The sequence below is a fragment of the Tremella mesenterica genome (assembly GCF_000271645.1).
Source record: "Tremella mesenterica DSM 1558 unplaced genomic scaffold TREMEscaffold_10, whole genome shotgun sequence".
Lineage (NCBI taxonomy): Eukaryota > Fungi > Basidiomycota > Tremellomycetes > Tremellales > Tremellaceae > Tremella > Tremella mesenterica.
Window position 1 is genome coordinate 1093998 of NW_006711234.1, and position 18930 is coordinate 1112927.

The 18930-nt window shown below is 47.3% G+C and overlaps 4 protein-coding genes across 4 annotated transcripts; 2 read left to right on the forward strand and 2 right to left on the reverse strand.

Moving 5' to 3' along the window:
- Positions 1-875: 875 nt before the first annotated feature.
- On the forward strand, positions 876-1974 carry TREMEDRAFT_64370 (uncharacterized protein; the record flags this gene model as incomplete). Its single annotated transcript, XM_007006535.1, has 2 exons — positions 876-1284; positions 1334-1974. The coding sequence occupies 2 exons, from the start codon at positions 876-878 to the stop codon at positions 1972-1974; spliced, it is 1050 nt and encodes a 349-aa protein (XP_007006597.1).
- A 7144-nt stretch (positions 1975-9118) lies between these two features.
- TREMEDRAFT_64372 (uncharacterized protein) lies at positions 9119-10365 on the forward strand (the record flags this gene model as incomplete). Its single annotated transcript, XM_007006536.1, has 6 exons — positions 9119-9183; positions 9210-9329; positions 9355-9490; positions 9856-9914; positions 10248-10276; positions 10313-10365. The coding sequence occupies 6 exons, from the start codon at positions 9119-9121 to the stop codon at positions 10363-10365; spliced, it is 462 nt and encodes a 153-aa protein (XP_007006598.1).
- Positions 10366-12611: 2246 nt separating this feature from the next.
- On the reverse strand, positions 12612-13715 carry TREMEDRAFT_64373 (uncharacterized protein; the record flags this gene model as incomplete). Its single annotated transcript, XM_007006537.1, has 2 exons — positions 12612-12677; positions 12741-13715. 2 exons carry the CDS (start codon positions 13713-13715, stop codon positions 12612-12614), a joined length of 1041 nt encoding a protein of 346 aa, XP_007006599.1.
- Positions 13716-14544: 829 nt separating this feature from the next.
- On the reverse strand, positions 14545-18840 carry TREMEDRAFT_74510 (uncharacterized protein; the record flags this gene model as incomplete). The annotated part of the gene is made up of 3 exons (XM_007006585.1): positions 16149-18840; positions 15745-15987; positions 14545-15506 (listed from the first exon to the last, which is right to left on the reverse strand). The coding sequence occupies exons 1-3, from the start codon at positions 18778-18780 to the stop codon at positions 14545-14547; spliced, it is 3837 nt and encodes a 1278-aa protein (XP_007006647.1). The 5' UTR covers positions 18781-18840.
- Between the last annotated feature and the right edge of the window lie 90 nt (positions 18841-18930).

Here is an 18930-nt window from a genome sequence, read left to right on the forward strand (position 1 = left end):
AGTTCCGTGACATGTTATTTGGCTCAGAGACTTCCCTGCCACCTATAGGGGAGAAGAATTCGGACGTCCCCGGTCCACCGTGCACCTTTACAACTTTTACGTTCTACGCATCGTCGCTACGCCCTTCGCGGCCCACACTCGGGGATACTTCTCGGACACCCCGGTCCACCGTGCACCTTGACAACTTTTACGTTCTACGCATCGTCGCTACACCCTTCGCGGCCCACACTCGGGGATACTTCTCGGACACCCCGGTCCACCGTGCACCTTTACAACTTTTACGTTCTACGCATCGTCGCTACGCCCTTCGCGGCCCACACTCTGGGATACTTCTCGGACACCCCGGTCCACCGTGCACCTTTACAACTTTTACGTTCTACGCATCGTCGCTACACCCTTCGCGGCCCACACTCGGGGATACTTCTCGGACACCCCGGTCCACCGTGCACCTTTACAACTTTTACGTTCTAGGCATCGTCGCTACACCCTTCGCGGCCCACACTCGGGGATACTTCTCGGACACCCCGGTCCACCGTGCACCTTTACAACTTTTACGTTCTACGCATCGTCGCTACGCCCTTCGCGGCCCACACTCGGGGATACTTCTCGGACACCCCGGTCCACCGTGCACCTTTACAACTTTTACATTCTACGCATCGTCGCTACGCCCTTCGCGGCCCACACTCGGGGAGACTCTTGGACACCCCTGTCTACTGTGCTGTGCATCCCATACGGTCTTCTACTACACACTACATTAATCTCTTTGGCTCTCTTCAAACGTGCACCCATAAATTACTACAGACTATTCACATGTGGGTTTTTCGGTACATACCGCCAATTAGCTGCTGACCACATGTCCTCTATCAGCTATCAAAATGAATCTCACACGTCGGCAGATTGCACAGCAGGCAAGACGTGAGCGGGAACGAGGTCTGAGAGAGCAGTCTGAACTGGGAAATGAGGACATACCAGGTCCTTCAAGACGGGAAGTTGGACAGCGTTCCAGGCGCAATCAAGAACGAATTGACTCACATTGCCGTGCTCGGAGAGACTACATTGATGGGACTTCTGTTCATCAGTTGGGCCGTTGTGAGGTCCCATGCCCAAAATGTGCTGCATTGCACTGGCTTGAGGAACATGCTATTAATATTGCAGCAGGAGGGGAACGCTCATCCTTGGCTAATCCCCTGTTCTCTGGCTGTTGCTCAAATGGGGCGGTGCAGCTCCCACTTCCATTGGAACCTCCACTTGAACTTCGAGATCTCTTGACAGATCAAACACATCGTAAGCTGGCATTATTTAATTCAATGGATGGAACACTGACTGTCATTAGAAGGTAAGCTGCGACGGGAGCAGCTCCGAAATTATAATAATTCTCTTGCTTTCACCTCGATGGGTGTTGATAAGCAAGACATGCAAGTTTGGGGACCTCAAGGGATATACACCTTTCGTATTGGCGGACGAGCATACCACCAGATAGGGGCATTACTTCCTGAAGCTGGAGAACATCCCCGATTTGCTCAAGTCTTCCTGGCGGGGCTGTCTGAAGCAGAACAGGCTGCTCAGCGAAACATTCACATCCGAGGGAGAGGTGAGGAGGGTGTTCTGACCCGCCTGGCGCAAATGATAGAAAGGGTGAACCCATACTATGCTGCTTTCAAGACTTTCCGTGACCGTGACAGGGAATCCGAAGAGGACACGCCGATTCTGTATCTTACAGTTCTGAATCCTCTGCAAAACGACCCTCGCAGATATAACCGACCTACGTCAGATGAAGTTGCATGTGTATATGTTGCCGATGAAAATGAACCGTCCCCGGGTCGTCACATTCAAGTTTATCTGCGAGGCGGTGGGGTTCGCAACATTAGTGAACTCCACTCAGCATATCTTCCCCTGCACTTCACTCTTATATACCCTGTCAAGGATACTGCCCACCCTGGGACAGAGGACAAAGGACAAGGGGACAAGGACTAGGAGTGACAAGGAATATACTTAAGATAACAAGACTGAGTCCAACAAGGAATGGGACTGTGACCCAAGGAATGTCTCTGGCTTGTCTTACAAGGTTAGAGGGAACTGGACTGGACTGGACTCCAAAAGGGTGGCAATGGAAATGACTTTTGATCAAGAACTAAAGAAGACTACAAAGTACAAGATAGGGTTTATATAGACAAATCAGCCTTTTCCAAGAGGCTCGTGCAGACCTGCGGAATACGAGCGTCCTGAACCGTCCTGCACTGTCCTGCATGCATTGCCTTGCATCCCACCGATAACCACTGATATCCTACGATGCCATATCTGCGTTTACCTACGTCCTACTATGACATCCTACGGGATGCGCCGGAAGTCGCTCGACTTTGTCGAAGGTGATCGATGAGGAACTATGCAGACCATAGAAGTGCTGCGAGAACAAGAGACTGAGAGATTATGCCTTAGCAGGCATTAGAACAGAGGGACTAGAGACTAGAGAATTACTGGGGACTTATGCCTTGCAGGCATGGGAGCTAAGCACCGACATACTAGAATGATACTTGGAGTTTATGCCTGATAGGCATGAGAGCAGAGGTGAAATATTAAAACACGGAAGTGGAGGTTGAACTTGTTTTGCGCAACAAGGAACACGTGATGGCGTCATTCATGACATACCCACACGGAGAGCCGGGATGGCATCCAAGGATCCCTTTGGCTGGGCAACCACTGGGAGATGATGACGAGATTGGTGAGGGGGAAGATATTGAGGATGGAAATGCTGGAGATGGTGGATTGGTAGCTGAAGTAAGACACTATGGGCGTGGAGGATCTAAGCGAGTGACTCAAGCACAATTTGCAACCTATTATCTCTTTAAACGATCAGGCAATTTCAACACCGCACTCTATTGTGGACGACTCTTTCAGGAGCTATTGGTGGATCAGTGGGCCCAGACCGAATCAAACCGTCTGCGATGGATCCGAGAGAATCAAACCACTCTCCGAGCTGAATCTTACAAGGGATTGGTTGATGCGGTTGATGCTGGCATTTCTTTGGTTGATGTAGGCAAAAAGGTGGTGCTCCCCTCAACGTTTGCCGGTTTGCCGCGTCAGATGCACGCCCTGTACCAGGACGCCATGGCTATTGTCTCACATGTGACAAAGCCTGACCTATTTGTAATGATCACATGCAATCCCACCTGGACGGAGATCACTCAAGAGTTGGAACCAGGACAGACCGCTCAAGACCGCCCTGACTTGGTCTCAAGAGTCTTTGCACTCAAGCTTGACGCCATGCTGCATGAGTTTTTTAAGTTGGGAGTATTGGGAAAGGTACGTCAATAGTATCTGCTAAAGGTGAGATTACTGATGAGAAGGTGGTTGCAAGGATTTGGGTTATTGAGTTTCAGAAACGGGGGCTTCCACACTGTCATCTCCTCCTGTGCCTTGCCCCAGATGACAAACCACGCACACCGGCTGATGTTGACAAGATTGTATGTGCTGAACTCCCCTGTGAGGAGACCCAGCCTGTGCTTTTCAAGGTTGTAACATCCTGTATGCTGCATACATGCAGTGATCGATGCCAAGCCCAGATGCATCGTGATGGCCGATGTTCAAAGAAGTTCCCCTGGGCTTTTCAACCGGAGACAACAATGGAGCAAGATGGTTACCCTGTTTACCGAAGACGAGACAATGGACGGTCATGGACCAAGAACCGTATTACATATACCAATCAGCATGTGGTTCCTTATAATCCGTATTTATCAGCTCGATTCAATGCACACATCAACGTAGAGGTTTGCACTTCGATCAGTGCAGTGAAGTATATGTACAAGTATGTCTATAAGGGTCATGATCGAGCAAATGTGGTGGTGGTTCCCAATCAAGTGGATCTTGATGAAATCAATCGGTATGTGGATGCGCGCTGGGTTTCAGCATCTGAATGTGAGTCATAGTGAGGATTGTACTGCTGAGCTAACATTGTATCAGCGGTTTGGCGACTGAGCGGTAATCCCATGCATGGACACTTTCCACCCGTTGAACGACTTCAGCTCCATCTTCCAGACGAAGATCAAGTGCAATTTGTGCCTGAAGACAAACGTGCAAATCTACCGGAGGAACTTCAGCGCAACAGCCGGTTATTGGGGTACTTCAAAGCTTGCGAGACCTATCCAGAGTTACTCCGTGACAAGATATATGCCGATGTACCCGAGTTACTCTGTTGGCACGCCAAGGAACGTGCTTGGAAGCCTCGGAAACGTGGAACAGCTATTGGGAGAGTGTATTTTGCCGGTCCTCAGTCTGGGGAGCTCTATTATCTGCGACTTCTGCTCTATCATGTTCCCTGCCCAACATCTTTTGAAAGTCTCCGTATCGTTGATCATACTCTGCATCCGACCTTTCGAGCTGCCTGTGTTGCTCTTGGCCTACTTGATGACGACCGTGATCTTGATGAATGCCTTACCCAAGCTGCAACATATGCCTCTGGATCTCAGCTACGTCGACTATTTGTGATCATTTTGGTAGAAAATCAACCCTCCAGCCCGGCGGACCTGTGGGAGACACACTCAATGGCGTTGAGTGATGATTGTGTTCACATGCTTCGGCAGAAAGGATGGATGGAGAACCCAAGTGTGGAGGAGCGGCTCTCCTACGCGTTACATCTCCTGGGGGGTTTGCTAGAAGAGAGGGGGAAGAGTTTGGCGGGATGTTATCTGCCTGAACCAACAGTAGTTTTTCCAGAAGACACTGATAGCCGCATTATAAATGAGGAATTGGCTTACGACATGAGAGAATTGCAACAGACCAGTACCCTCAACATGGCCCTTGCAAATCCGGAACAGCAGGCAGTCATCAATGGTGTGGTTCAGGCAACCAGGGCTCGCACACCCGCGTGCTTTTTCCTTGATGGTCCAGGTGGTTGCGGCAAGACATTTGTGGAGAATATGGTAGCAGCGGTTTTGCGAGGGGAAGGTGACATTGTCTTGATGGTTGGATCTTCAGGTATATGTGCAATCCTTCTAAAGGGTGGCCGTACAGGTGAGCCGTGTTGATTTCAATGAGTGCAGAGTTGACACACAGCCCATTCCCGGTTCAAAATTCCAATCGACATTCATGGCGACTCGCAGTGCAGCATCTCAAAACAGAGTGAACTTGCAAAGCTGTTCTTCCGTACCAGGCTAATCATATGGGACGAGGCGCCCATGCAGCATCGACACTGTGCAGAGGCGGTGGAACGCATGCTCCGGGATGTGCGGGGTTCTGAAGAGCCATTTGGAGGGGTGGTAGTGGTATTTGCAGGAGACTTTCGACAGTGTTTGCCGGTGGTGCCAAAAGGTAGTCAAGCACAGATCAAGAGCGCATGTTTGACCAGCTCACGTCTTTGGCAGAAGGTAAAAAGGCTCAAACTTACTATCAACATGCGGCTCCAGAGTGCCGAGTTGTCTGATATCGAGAGGGAGGAAGCAAGTGGGTTTGCAGAGTGGCTTCTCAGGGTAGGGGATGGTTTGGTAGATGGGGAACAGTCGGACGCTTTGAGAATACCTCCAGAATTGCGAGTGGAGTCAACAGATGAGTTACTGCAGCATGTCTATCCCAACCTGGCTCAGAGCTTTCCAACAACAGAAGTTGCTCTTCAGTACTTTGCAGACCGTGCAGTTCTTGCTCCAACCAATGCCGAAGTTGATGAATTAAACAAGACCCTCCTTGGCCAGCTTAGTGGGGAATCTCGGACGTACCTCAGTGCAGATTGGATCGTGGAGAATGACGGTGCTTCAAACCCGCGTGCTCGACCCTTGAATCAGCAACTCTGGCCAGTTGAATATCTCAACTCAATCACAATTGGCGGATTCCCTCTTCACAAGACAATTGTCAAAGTTGGGGGAACAGTTCTTCTACTTCGGAACTTGGATCCAGCTGCAGGTCTTTGCAACGGTACTCGGATCTATGTGACACGTCTTCTACCAAATGTTATTGAGGGGTGCATTCTTGGGGGCGACTTCCATTCAAATAAGTGTTTCATCCCGCGTATCAAACTCGACACAGCAAAATCCTCTAATCTACCTTTCACCTTGTGTCGTAGTCAATTTCCCATACGAGTCGGTCTTGCTCTCACAATTAACAAGGCACAAGGGCAATCTCTCGCAACAGTCGGCTTATGTCTATCAAAACCGGTATTTACCCATGGTCAGCTGTATGTTGGTCTCTCTCGCGCACGCTTCAAGAACGGTCTCAAGGTTTTGCTGGAGGATTCAGAGGAGGGGAGAAGAGGTGAGACGAAGAATATTGTGTATAAGGATGTGCTCTTGGCAGCCAGGGCTGCTTAATATGTAATGTGTATAGGTTTGCAGTTCAGATTAGACTTATAGTGTGTAGTGTATATAGTGTAAGTAGCCTCCCACATGTTGGGAACTGGGGCGGAGGGAATTTAATTCTGGGTGGTGGGGAACTGGGGCGTATGCTATGCATGAACTTAGAAATTTGACTGCATGGTTCAACTAGGGAACTGGGGCATACACTAATTCATCTTAACCATCTGCAGTTGCTCCCGTGAATTTCACGGGTTGGAACACTAGTATTGTATAGAAACCAAATGTCATGAACCCAGACCATTGACACAGGAGGGGTACAGGACCGAACAGGAGGGGATTATGACCCAAGGGGAAGAGTGCAGGACAGAATGGGACTGCGACCTGATGAATGTCTCTCTGGCTCTTTGATAGGAAGGAATGTGTGACGGTACTGGAAACACAATGACTAGGTCCCAGGTTGGATCAAACTCGATGGAACTCTGTAGAAGTCTAGGTGTCTCTAGTGTTATGTGACAGATTGTGTCTCCTCTGCAATCGATATAGCCAAAGAATGATATGTTAAAGAATCAGCAAAGTTGGTACTTTGCTGATTTGTACTATATATACTGTCTACAGGTGTCTGTGTCTCCTCTCTCCTGCTGCAAGCATCTACATACATACTTGGACAGGTGAAAAACCGCTTTTGAGCAAATTCAGTGAAGAAATCTCCAAAAACGGAAAACTCATCCCTACCTAATTGCAGCACTTACCTCCAGTTCTCGCTCTCCTCTATCCTTATCTACAAGTTTGATAAATTCTGCTTTGAGTCTTTGTTACTCTGTAACACAACTGCAGTGTGGTGTCACAAACTACATCTTGACATGCCCTGACCATCACCATCACCATCACCATGTCATGCAATATGTGACATCACTTTCCTTCCCATCAAATGAGGTTCCCTTGGGCATCAGTTTGTCATCAACAATCCCGCCTTCATGAACTTCACCACCCACAAGGGTATGAAGAGGCTAAGTTTGTTGAGGACAAAGTTAGTCAGTCAGGAAGTTGGTGAGACATCAAGTTAGGGAGGTACAAAGTTAGGTTGCTAGGAAGTTGGTTGGATACAAAGTTTGTGAGGTACAAAGCTTTGGGACTGGGGTTGAACTAAGTTCGGCAGAGGTAAAGTTAGGGAGGGATGAAGTACTTAAGGGCCAAAGCCCCCAGAGATCTTTGATGACCTCCGGTTGTTGTCTTAGCAGTGAAAGCCAGTACTGATGCACACTTGACCTTTGAACACACACAATGTTTGAACAAAACTTTTTCACATCCTTACATATCTTTCCTCCTTGATAACATTGTCACAAACCATGACTAACTAGCGCCTCGGTCATATAACACTGCCCAATGGAACAGTAATCTAAACCACAGTGACGAAATGGCCTATCAACCGGCGATATCTACAATCGCTGGTAGCTGGTTAAATACCCAACCCATCCTAACCAAGCTAACACTGATCCAAACTAACTTGTCACGTCCTTCATGACAATACCCCAAAATGGGCCTAAAACTCTTTCCGCTCCTCTCCTACTTCCTGGGGGTAAACTCTGAGGAAACCCTGTATCAAAAACAGCATTTTGATTGAACTTACAGAAGGCTCTGAATCATCATGGATGTCACGGGTGTCAAACGAGTTCTGTCTAACGGACCAACGGTTGATGAACCTCGGCTAACTTGACGCTTCTAAGTCGATGTCTCACCCAACCGGGAGGGCGCAGACGTCGAAAGGAGTGTAACTACGGCGTACTTCAGCGTAGTTACTCTAACTGGGGTTTTGTTCGACTGATGGCAATGTATCTTGATTTGTATATAGCTATCTCTATCAATCTTTCACTACTGACAACAATCAAGGATCGCTGAAGAACTTCAGCAATCTTTTCAGCTAATATTATCTATTCCTCCTAGACGTTCATTCAACCCTCTTGCGCTTTGACTTACTTCAACGCACTTCGTCCAACTTCCCCGAGTCCCCGGCCATCCTCTTCCTCCTTCGACTAACTCCGCCTAAGTCGCCGCACTTCTGCTCCCATTGTCCCTACCTAGCCTAACTCCGTCTATGTCATACATCACCTATCTGCCACTTGTCAAAGTGCTTTTGCGCAATCAGACACTTGAAACGCATACCCCTGAATACCTCCACCTCCACCTCCACATGCTGGAACCTTCCACCCTTGCCTCCACCTTTACCTCCACTTGCTTATCAAGCCTCCACACTCTGGAACATTCTGTGCCTGCCTCCACCTTCCCAAAGTAGTAACTCTGGTTGATTGCTGAGCAATCATCCATAGTCCGGAACATTCAGTGCCTGCCTCCACTTTCCCAAAGTAGTAATTCAGTCTGCTCGCTGAGCAATTTTTCCCATGTTTGCGCTTTCTAGTTTATTCCGTAGACATGTTGAGCAACCCGCTTGATGGGGATAAATACCCCCTCCAAACAGGTTGTTCCCCACCTATGGATCTTGTGTCAACCCAGTCAGTCCCAGCCTGACATCTTGCAGTCCCCTCAGTCCCCTCATGTCACGAAGTGACAAGTCAGTTTGGATAGTGATAGTGATAGGATGGGTTGGGTATTTAACCAGCGACCGGCGGTTTGCAGTAACCGCCGGTTAATAGGCCTTTTAGCACAGTGGTTTAGACCGCTGTCTCTGAAGGGCACTGTTATATCATCCCAATGCTGGTTAGTTGGTCTCGTGACAGATTAACCGGCGGTTACGGGTAGGGTCCTGGGTTCGACTCCCAGACAGAGCTGGGGTAACCCAGACCTACTTGGAAAACCTCCCTCTCGGAGAAAGTTTTCGGCCTATCATGCCCATCCCTGTTGGGGCCCCAGATGGGGCTGAAAGGGAAGGCATAATGTCACGAAGTGACAAGTCAGTTTGGATAGTGATAGTGACAGGATGGGTTGGGTATTTAACCAGCGACCGGCGGTTTGCAGTAACCGCCGGTTAATAGGCCTTTTAGCACAGTGGTTTAGACCGCTGTCTCTGAAGGGCACTGTTATATCGTCCCAATGCTGGTTAGTTGGTCTCGTGACACCTCAGTCCCTTGTCACCCTCTGAATACTCCTCAGCTCTACGAGCCCGAGACAAGTATTGGGTCACAGCCCCATTCCAGTCACCTTGTGTCACGAGACATACTGACCAGCATATGCACAATATAACAGTGCCCAACGGAACAGTGATCTAAACCACTGCGACGAAAAGGCCTATTAATCGGCGGTTAACACTACCGCCAATCGCTGGTTAAATACCCTTCCCCGACTTTCGCTCGACTTGTCACACACTTTGTGACACCTTGCCTACCCTCTGGGGATTAGACCCCGTCCGTGACAGTCTAACTTCGCCGCACTTCTGCTCCCATTGTCCCTACTTAGCCTAACTCCGTCTAACTTCACCGTACTTGGTCTCAGATGTCCTGAGTTACGTGTAGAGTAAAGAGGTTAAGGCGTGATGGGGGTTTTGATGGTCAAAGGAGGGTCATTGTTGGTGGAATAATCGAGGTGTCACGACATAGTTCGTGACATAATTGTAACCTACCCGTAGGGCTGGATACTGAATCGGAACTCTGTGATGTGGATAATACTAGCCAGCAATGATCAAAGGTCAGTAGATGTAAGTAAAGAGTGTGTCAAGGAAACCAAAGAGGGTCTGAGAGAGGATGGGGGAAAAGGGAGGGAAAGAAGGAAGGGGAGGAAGAAGTGAGAAGAAAGACAATGGGAGAAGAAAGACAATGGGAGAAGAAAGACAATGGGAGAAGAAAGACAATGGGAGAAGAAAGACAATGGGAGAAGAAAGACAATGGGAGAAGAAAGACAATGGAGGAAGAGATCCCCCTCAGACCCGGCTTATATGCATAAATGAGCTAACGTTTGACGTAGGAAAGACGTGACAGAATCTGCGTCTTTGACACGTTATCCGTAAATACTATATACTAGTAAAGGTAGAGAAGGCGTAACTGAGGCAAGTGCGTATAAGCACTTGTATAGACTATGATATGCAGACAAGAGACAGGGGTGGGGGTGTCTGGAAGCGAATCTAGTAGCTTGGTACTGATCAGTATGTAGGGGACGGTCGGATCCACTACACCCACAATCCCATCAACAACGAGCCTCCTTTGACCACCAAACCCCCATCACACCTCCACCTCCTCATTCTACACGTAATTCAGGACATCTGAGACCAACCACGGCAAAGTACAGCGGAAGAATGAGGGATACGGGCATCAGGGGCATAGCGACTGCAAAGTTAGACAAAGTTGGGGGAAGTTAGGCAAAGTTAGGTGGATTAGGGGACAATAGGATCAGAAGTACAGCGAAGTTAGGCGAAGATAGTTGAAGGAAGCAAAAGATGGTCGGGCACTTGGTGATGTTGACCGAAGTGCGTCAAAGTAAGTCTATGCGCAAGAGGGTTGGATGAGCATCTAGGAGGAGTAGATAATATTAGCTGAGAAGATTGCTGAAGAACTTCAGCAATCCTTGATTGTTGTCAGTATGAAGATTGATAGTGATAGCTACACCTACATTGAGATATCTTGCCACCAGTCAAAGAACCCCAATCAGAGTATCTACGCCAAAGTACGGCGTAGTTGCCATCAGATCAAAGTCTACGCTTTCCTGCTTGGGTGAGACATCCACCGCCGAGGAATGGAGTTAGCCGAGGTGTGTTGACCGTTGGTCCGTTAGATAGAAGTTAGTCAAGAGGCGTGACATAGCTGAGGTTTGTCGACAGTTGGTCAGTAGAGGAGAAGAAACAACAACTGTGACATTATTGCACTAGTACAACATAATTAGCCAAGGTTTGTCAATGGTCGGTCCAAACAAAGGAGAGAAGATGATGTCTGTGACAGTTTCTTTCTCTGGCTTTCTGATCACTTGTCATCTTCATTTCTAGCTCTCTACTCTAAGTTCTTTTGCCTTTAAGACTGTTTGAGACATGCCATTGCGGCTTCATCCTCATCCTCCATATATTCATGACAGTCTTCACTAATACCCTTGGGGTCTTGCAATTCTGCCATAGTTGGTCTCAGTGGTACGGGGTTGTTGTGGTTGATGGTGAAAGGAGGGTGAATGGTGGTGGTTGGTGTCACAAACACTGTGTCTTCTCTTCTGTACTGACCGACGGTCAACAAACCTCAGCTGACTTCGTCGAACTAGGGCGTTGATGTCCCACAGAGACAAGGTAATCATTGGGGAGCTACAGCTAACTGCGCCGTAGTCATACGTTGGGTGAGAACCAATAGGGCAATCGTTGATGAGCTGCGGCTGACCTTATAGAAGTACGTCAAACTGCTTGATGGTCGCTCTCCCATGCTTGATGGTTGTAGCTACCGGATATATCTCTCGCTACTGACAGCCATCAAGGATCACTGAAGAACTGCAGCGACCTGCTAGCTATCTATATTACTTCTCTCCCACATAGATTCTCTCTCAACTCTGCACTGTCCCTCACACTCAGACCTACTTTGCCTAACTTAGCCGTACCTGCTCATATCCCTGACTCCTCCTTATCCTAACTTCGCCTAACCTAGGTTTACCTTCTTCTCTCTTATCCTAACTTGGCCAAAGTTGGTCCATTGTACCCGTCAGTGGTCATAACATCGCCACAATTGGTCTCAGTTGGTTGGTGTCACAACGTAGTTCGTGACACCTCGATTATTCCACCAACAATGACCCTCCTTTGACCATCAAAACCCCCATCACGCCTTAACCTCTTTACTCTACACGTAACTCAGGACATCTGAGACCAAGTACGGCGAAGTTAGACGGAGTTAGGCTAGGTAGGGACAATGGGAGCAGAAGTGCGGCGATGTTAGGCGGAGTTAGTCGAAGGAGGAAGAGGATGGCCGGGGACTCAGGGAAGTTGGACGAAGTGCGTTGAAGTACGTCAAAGCGCGAGAGGGTTGAATGAACGTCTAGGAGGAATAGATAATATTAGCTGAGAAGATCGCTGAAGATCTTCAGCGATCCTTGATTGTTGTCAGTAGTGAAAGCCAGATAGAGATAGCTATATACAAATTGAGATACATCGCCATCAGTAGAACAAAACCCCAGTCAGAGTAACTACGCCGAAGTACGCCGTAGTTACACTCTTTTCGACGTCTGTGCCCTCCCGGTTGGGTGAGACATCGACTTAGAAGCGTCAAGTTAGCCGAGGTTTGTTGACCGTCGGTCTGTTAGAAAGTAGTTGTTCGACGGCCGTGACAGTTGGACTGGATGATGCACACGTTGTATGAGTTAAGACGGATTGAATAAAGCTGAGTGGACTTGAGTATATGATGCACAGGTAGTATTCACAGAAATTCAAAGGATATGACCCCTGCAATCTTTGTAGTGGGTGATCTGAAGAATGTAAGAAGAACAACCAGACTATAGGGAGTGCGCTTGGGATGGATACAGTTGCGACTCAACTTGTGTCAAATCAGAACTCACCCCACAAATTACGGCTTTTGGAGTGGTATATTCCTTGCCATGCGGAATGAGTATCGGGGTGGATTGCTCCTCTTTTTTTTTCCCCCACATTTCTTGCAGTTTTTCCACTCGTCTGAGCCTTCTTACATGAGCCGAGGTGGTTGTGATGATCAAGTCCTCGTCCCCACTGACCGCAAAGGCAAAACGACCCGGTGGTAATCCTGCTTCATACTTTGGGTCACTCACCATCCTAGCCACCACATACTTTGGGGACGCTGCGCCCTCTTGTGGATTGATGAGCCCATGGCCGGTACTTACTTGAAAACGGTGTGTTTGAGTTGTGTGTGAGTGCTCTCTTGACCATTTTGTACCTACGCTAGCAGAAACCAGAGGGATATTTGGGCCAACTGATCCATTGAATTCAATACCATCTTTGATAGTTGTGGGTGAGGTCCCTAGCGTTAATGAAGTAGGGGCTGTAAACAGGATGCCGACTTGCTTGCCAGAAGCCAAATACACGGTAACCTTTGTGAAGCTTTCTTGTACCACACATGTATAATCTGTTCTGATCACAATCATGCGGAAGTCCCGACCATTGATGGAACCCCGTGTGACAGATTCCAGACATGTGAATATCCCTTTAAAGTCATCAATGACAATTTGAGCTGTGACAATTTCCCCTGCGAAAAAACTGGCATTCTGTATAGGCAAGTACAGACTTCTTGTAATATTGGTTCCTGCCTTTCGGAAATCTTCAATTTCGTCAAGGTTAATACATTCATCCGCAAGTATTGGGAGGCTGTCCTCTTGGGTTTCCAGGTCATCCATGGTTAATGTTGCTTGGAATGAATCTCTCTCTGACCTGTCTGACAGTCTATTCATGGAATACATAAAAAATGCACCTGACACCACAGCCACCAAAGCAACTGTGGTACTAAATGTGGTACTAGGTGTGAGTTTCTGAAGCATCGAACTGGAATTTTCTGGGAGAGACATGATGCTCTAGTGAAATAAGCTGGTGTCCAAAGTCCATTGAACACAATCTGATCTTTCAAGTAAAGGAAGGAGAAACAATCTTGATGATTTGGATTCACCGATAATGTTAGAATGAGAAGAAGGAGGACAAGACTACTCACAGGATGTCAGGATGTGATGTGAACGGACCCCAAGAATTGGTTTTCCACGTGACAAAGTGTGGATAGATGTTCCTGAGAGGGTAGGTATTCTTAGTTGGATTTGATCAAAAACGTAATAAAATCAGATTCGCGTTGTCCAAAAGACAAGTTGTAATCGCTACGGGAAAAGTTGAATATGGATATAGAGAGTGTAAGATAGAGAAATCCAATCGCTTTATATCCTATCCTGCCCTCTCCCTCCTCGACCTCCTGGGATGGAAACGTAGAGAAATGGCGGTGAAAAGTTCAATCAAAGGTGGATTCGAGGGGAAAGGAGAGTCGTCGAGTTTTGAAACCCAATTGAGATACTTGAGAAGGCCTGGGTGTAGAGGAAGTACATGAGTACACTGAGTGAAGGTTAGGAAGAAAGGTAAGAAACCTGTGTTTTCCCCACTCATTTGGAAATTCTCACGTTCTAGATTCTACACTACTCGTAGCTTCTGGTGAGATCCGATTTGGCAGCATCTCCTTTCTTTCTCTCCCTCTAACCCATAGAACCAAGACGCACAGCCTTTGTCTTTCTCAACTATCGCCCTAGCAAGTTGATCTACCTTGCAAAGACACTCAAACTTGAGGTATGGAACGTTACAAGACGATGCATCCTGACTTTACGAGGTATTGACGGTGAAAGAAAAGTCGAATAAAACATCCTAACTTTTCATGACTAAACCTCTTAACTCCCATAATCTCTTTTCTTCTCTTTTCCTATCTTCTAGGAATCTCATGTCTTCCCCTCCTCCTCCTCCTCCCCCTTCTCCTCCACCTCGTGCTCCTACCTCACCAACACCTGCTGCTCCTACAACACCAACGACACCCACGTTACCGATAGCGACCAAATTATTTGATAGACCACCGACACCTGCGACGCCTACGGTACCCGACCTCAATCTCAACCCTGTCCAACCTCTCATTTCTCTCTTATGTCTTTCCTCCGCTTCTCTACATTCCGATACTAAAGAATGAGGTATTTCGTAACCTTCATATTTCCTACCTTCCGCCCATTCTCCTCCAGAAACGGGATTCCTACCCCAACCAGAGAAAGGAAAACCGACACTACTCGTAGCGCTACTTTCAGATGCTAATCTTGATGATACGCTGGTGTTATGAGAATGAGGAAGTATGTTTATCAATCTTCTTCCTGTCGCACGTGTAATCGTATTTCCTCCTCCATCTGCTCCACCTAATGGAGGACCAACACCGAAAGAGTTCATAGCTCCAATTGGAGAATCATCTTCATCATCCGCCATACCTTCGAAAGGATCTTCTTCATCGACTAAAGATACCCAACACATTTGAAGTGGGTCAAATCGCATATCACCAACGATACGGATGGTAGCTGCCGCGGTGAGTGCATGAGGTTTTTCGGCTTCAAGATTAGATCGAGGATGTGATGTATGTATTTGTGATGGTTGTGACGATTGTGATGTCTGGATGTGGGATGATGTATGAGAGGAATGAGGAGCAGGATGCGGATGGATGGTAGTTGTCCCCGCTGTGTAATGCGTGATCAATGCCGGTCGAGTGGAAGATGATACAGATTCGAAATCACGTAAAACCGATTCGTTGCCTTCCCATCGAAGAGTGGTGGGATTCCAGGTCATATCGCCGACCACTGGGGATTAGTGGACTTTCCGTAGCTCACGGAAGAGCAGGGCGCAGGGGTGAAAGAGGAGAAGAACTAAAGTGCATGGGGAGGTAGGGAATGCGAAGAGAAATTTGCTTTGAAAGAAAGAAACATGAACAGGGGAGAGGGACATCTGAGGAGGACAAGAGAATCGACATATGGGATGCGCCAGGGACAAAGAAGCGAAAGAGAGAGAGACAGGAGCAGATAGAAATCATCAACTCACCCTTCTTCTTATCTACCCCTCCCAGATGCTTGATCAACAAAGCGGGTCTTTTCAAAACCTTTCTCCTTGATCCCGATCCACCCGAACCTCCCGAACCACCCGTTGCACCCGTCCCTCCCGTCACACCCAAACCATTCGTCCCACCAATCCCACCAGACACACCTTTCTTCCTCTTTTCTCCCACTTCGACATCTTTACGTTCTCGACGACTCCAGGAGCCAATTTGTCTAGGTGGGCTGGGGGCTCGTTGTCAGCCTTGTTTCCTCTTTCGACTTCATGACGATATAGTTGGTACAAGATGAGATTCTCTTGTGGACAGATAACTAGAAAAGAGCGAGATCGACCAAGAGGAAAAGTCGTGGAGGGCGAAACCACGAAAAAACACAGGAAAAAACTCGACGTACCATTCTTCTCCACTTCCAAATCTTCGATCCCTTCTAATTCCGTCCCATCCCCCCAGTTCCTTATTCTCTTCGGGACTTCCATAACTCTTGGAATTAACCTTTTCCCACCTATCGACAAATCCTTCAATGCTCCTGTACTTTTACTTGCTCCGAAACCGCCTGAAGTATCTCTCAACGAAGTCACACTTTTACTACTTCCGAAACCTCCTGAAGTTTCTCTCAACGAACCTGCACTTTTACTCGCCCCGAACGTCCCTGTAGGTAAATCTTTATCCTTCACGGTCGTCGCATTTTTACTGCTTCCCACAGATGTCGATGTCGATGGTGGATTAGTAGAGAAAACATTTTGAACTGGCGGTCTCATTTTTGCTCTTGTACTTGTCGTTGGCATTGTTAAACGTGAAGTTGAATTATGATAACGACCAGTTTGACCGGAAATACTCGTAGTTGATAAACTTTCTGAAATTCCTCCATGTACTGAACCAACTGCTGGTGCGGAGAAAGTTGAACCTGTGTGACTTGATAGACTAGAAGGAACAGAATGATTCGAACCTGTCGTTCGACCAAGACTACTGGTTCGATCTGATCTTACATCCGTGTGAGAGAATCCTGAACCTGTTTTGGTTTGTGAAGAGAGAGGTAGAGAAGGGAGAGAAGTTATGGAAGAAATGGAAGATGTGGAAGGTAAACCTATTGGAGCATCGTGATTTAACGCATCTTGTAAAGAAGAGAGTGATTGTTTTCTTGATAATAATGGTGATTGTGGTGGTTGCGAAAGATGATAATGAGATTTTTGATGTCGCAACCTACTTCCAGGAGTTTGAAGAGAAGTTGGTGGTGGTGGCATCGTACCTTTTTGAGAAGATAATGGGATTGAAGATAATTGACGTTTCGAAGGTGTTGCTGTAGGATCGAATTCTTTACTCAAAGGACTTGAAGGTCGACGATTGGTATTCTCAGAAGAAATTTTCAAACATAACGATGATGATGATGACTCTTGATTTGAAGTCGATGCTTTTTCTTTAACAGTTTGAAGGAATGGATAAACACCAGAAGTACCTTTCCATCTTTCCCATTTCTCTTTACCGATAGTAGTCAAACCTTTACGTCTAGAAGATGGTGGAGGCAATAACCCAGATCCTATTCCACCTGCTCTTACACGACCTGCTTTACGTAAACGATGTTGAGATAAATCCACACGAGGGTTATCCAGTACTAAACCATCTTCGAAAGAATCGACAGTTTCAGAAGTATCATCAGTCCCATGTCTTTGATGTCTTCCACCTCCTAATTCTTCTCCCCTCATGACGTTGGTTTGAGGCTGAGGAGGAGCGAACTGAGGTTTACGTTTACGATCAAGAATGTTATTGAGCTCTTTCGCTCTTGCAGTAGAGAAGAAATTTAGAGTTGGAATCACTAATCCTATTTCCATATCCGTTTCATCTTCCATTTGACTAGAACCTAATTTCACATCTTTCACACCCTCTTTCTTGGTAAGAGGGAAGGCGAGATCCCTGTCTGGTGAATTGATAGAAAGAGAAGTATGGGACGTTTCATAAGCTCTTTTAGATCTTCCAGGTGAATCATCCCAATTACTTTGTTTATGCGCTGAAGATGATGTTGAACCTCCTGGAGAATCCCATTCCGTCTTTGACGGTTTAGGTGTGGGTCGTGATTGTGATGCAAGACTCAGATTCGTCAAGTTCAGTGGAAGTATTAAATCCGATTCTAAATCTAAATCCTGATTTGGTGCGTTGGGTCGATCCACGAAAGGTGCAGGAGAAGAACGATTGTGCGGTCTGATAGTATCATCGTTCCTCTTTGGAGGTAGGAGAGCTTTCAAAGTAGCACCAGCTTTCAAAGTAGCTTCATCATCTTCTAAATCGAAACCTAATTCGTCCAATGCATCGGCATCGGGCATGATTCTAGGCTTTGGTAACATGTTCGAATTCAGTGTATTGGCCCAACTGTCTGTGCGTTGGGCGGAGACAGAAGGAAAAGCAGATGGAATAGAATCGAAATCTAAATCTGCTTCCCAAGCTAAAGAAGTAGCTTTAAGATGAGCACGTATTGTATTTCTTGAAAATGGTGATTGAGTAGAACCGAGTTTGGTTATAGTCCCTCCTTTTGGTCCGTGACCAATGACGGTTCCAGATAACTTGTTCATCGTTCCTGTTCCTTGTTTCATGGGTGTTCCACGGGTATTGGGGGTAGGTTTGTCGAGTCGGGTAAGGGATGAATTGGTGGTTGAAGGAAATGGTATAGATGTGGGTGAGAAAGAAGGTGAACGTGATGGTAAAGCGGGGAAAGAATCAGGTAAGTCGAAATCTAATTCATCGTCATCCCAATCGACGCGTGAGGGTTTGTCGGCTGGTTGAGTGGGTTGAGTATGGGTCGGTGGTGGATGTGGTGGTGAAGCTTTTGATAGGGTATTACGGAGGGGGGAAGAAGTGTGAGATCGGATGGAAGAGAAAGAATGATGTGAACGTGAAGATGAAGAAGAGGAAGGTGACCAAGGTGGTGCAACGAAAGATTGAGCTGGTGAGAGGTCGAAAGAAGGATCATCCGTCCAATCATCGGAAGGTACTATGACACCGGCTGGAGGAGGTGGAGGGGGGGATAAGTATGACATGGGTCGAAGTGGGTGAGTGACCGACAGAGGGGTCAACAGTACTAGTACACGAGGATAGGTAAAATGGAGTAGGAGGGCAGGGAGGGGGGGTTATTGTTGTTGAGTTAAGATGGTACGTTTATATGATCCCCCCACTTTATACCACCCGTA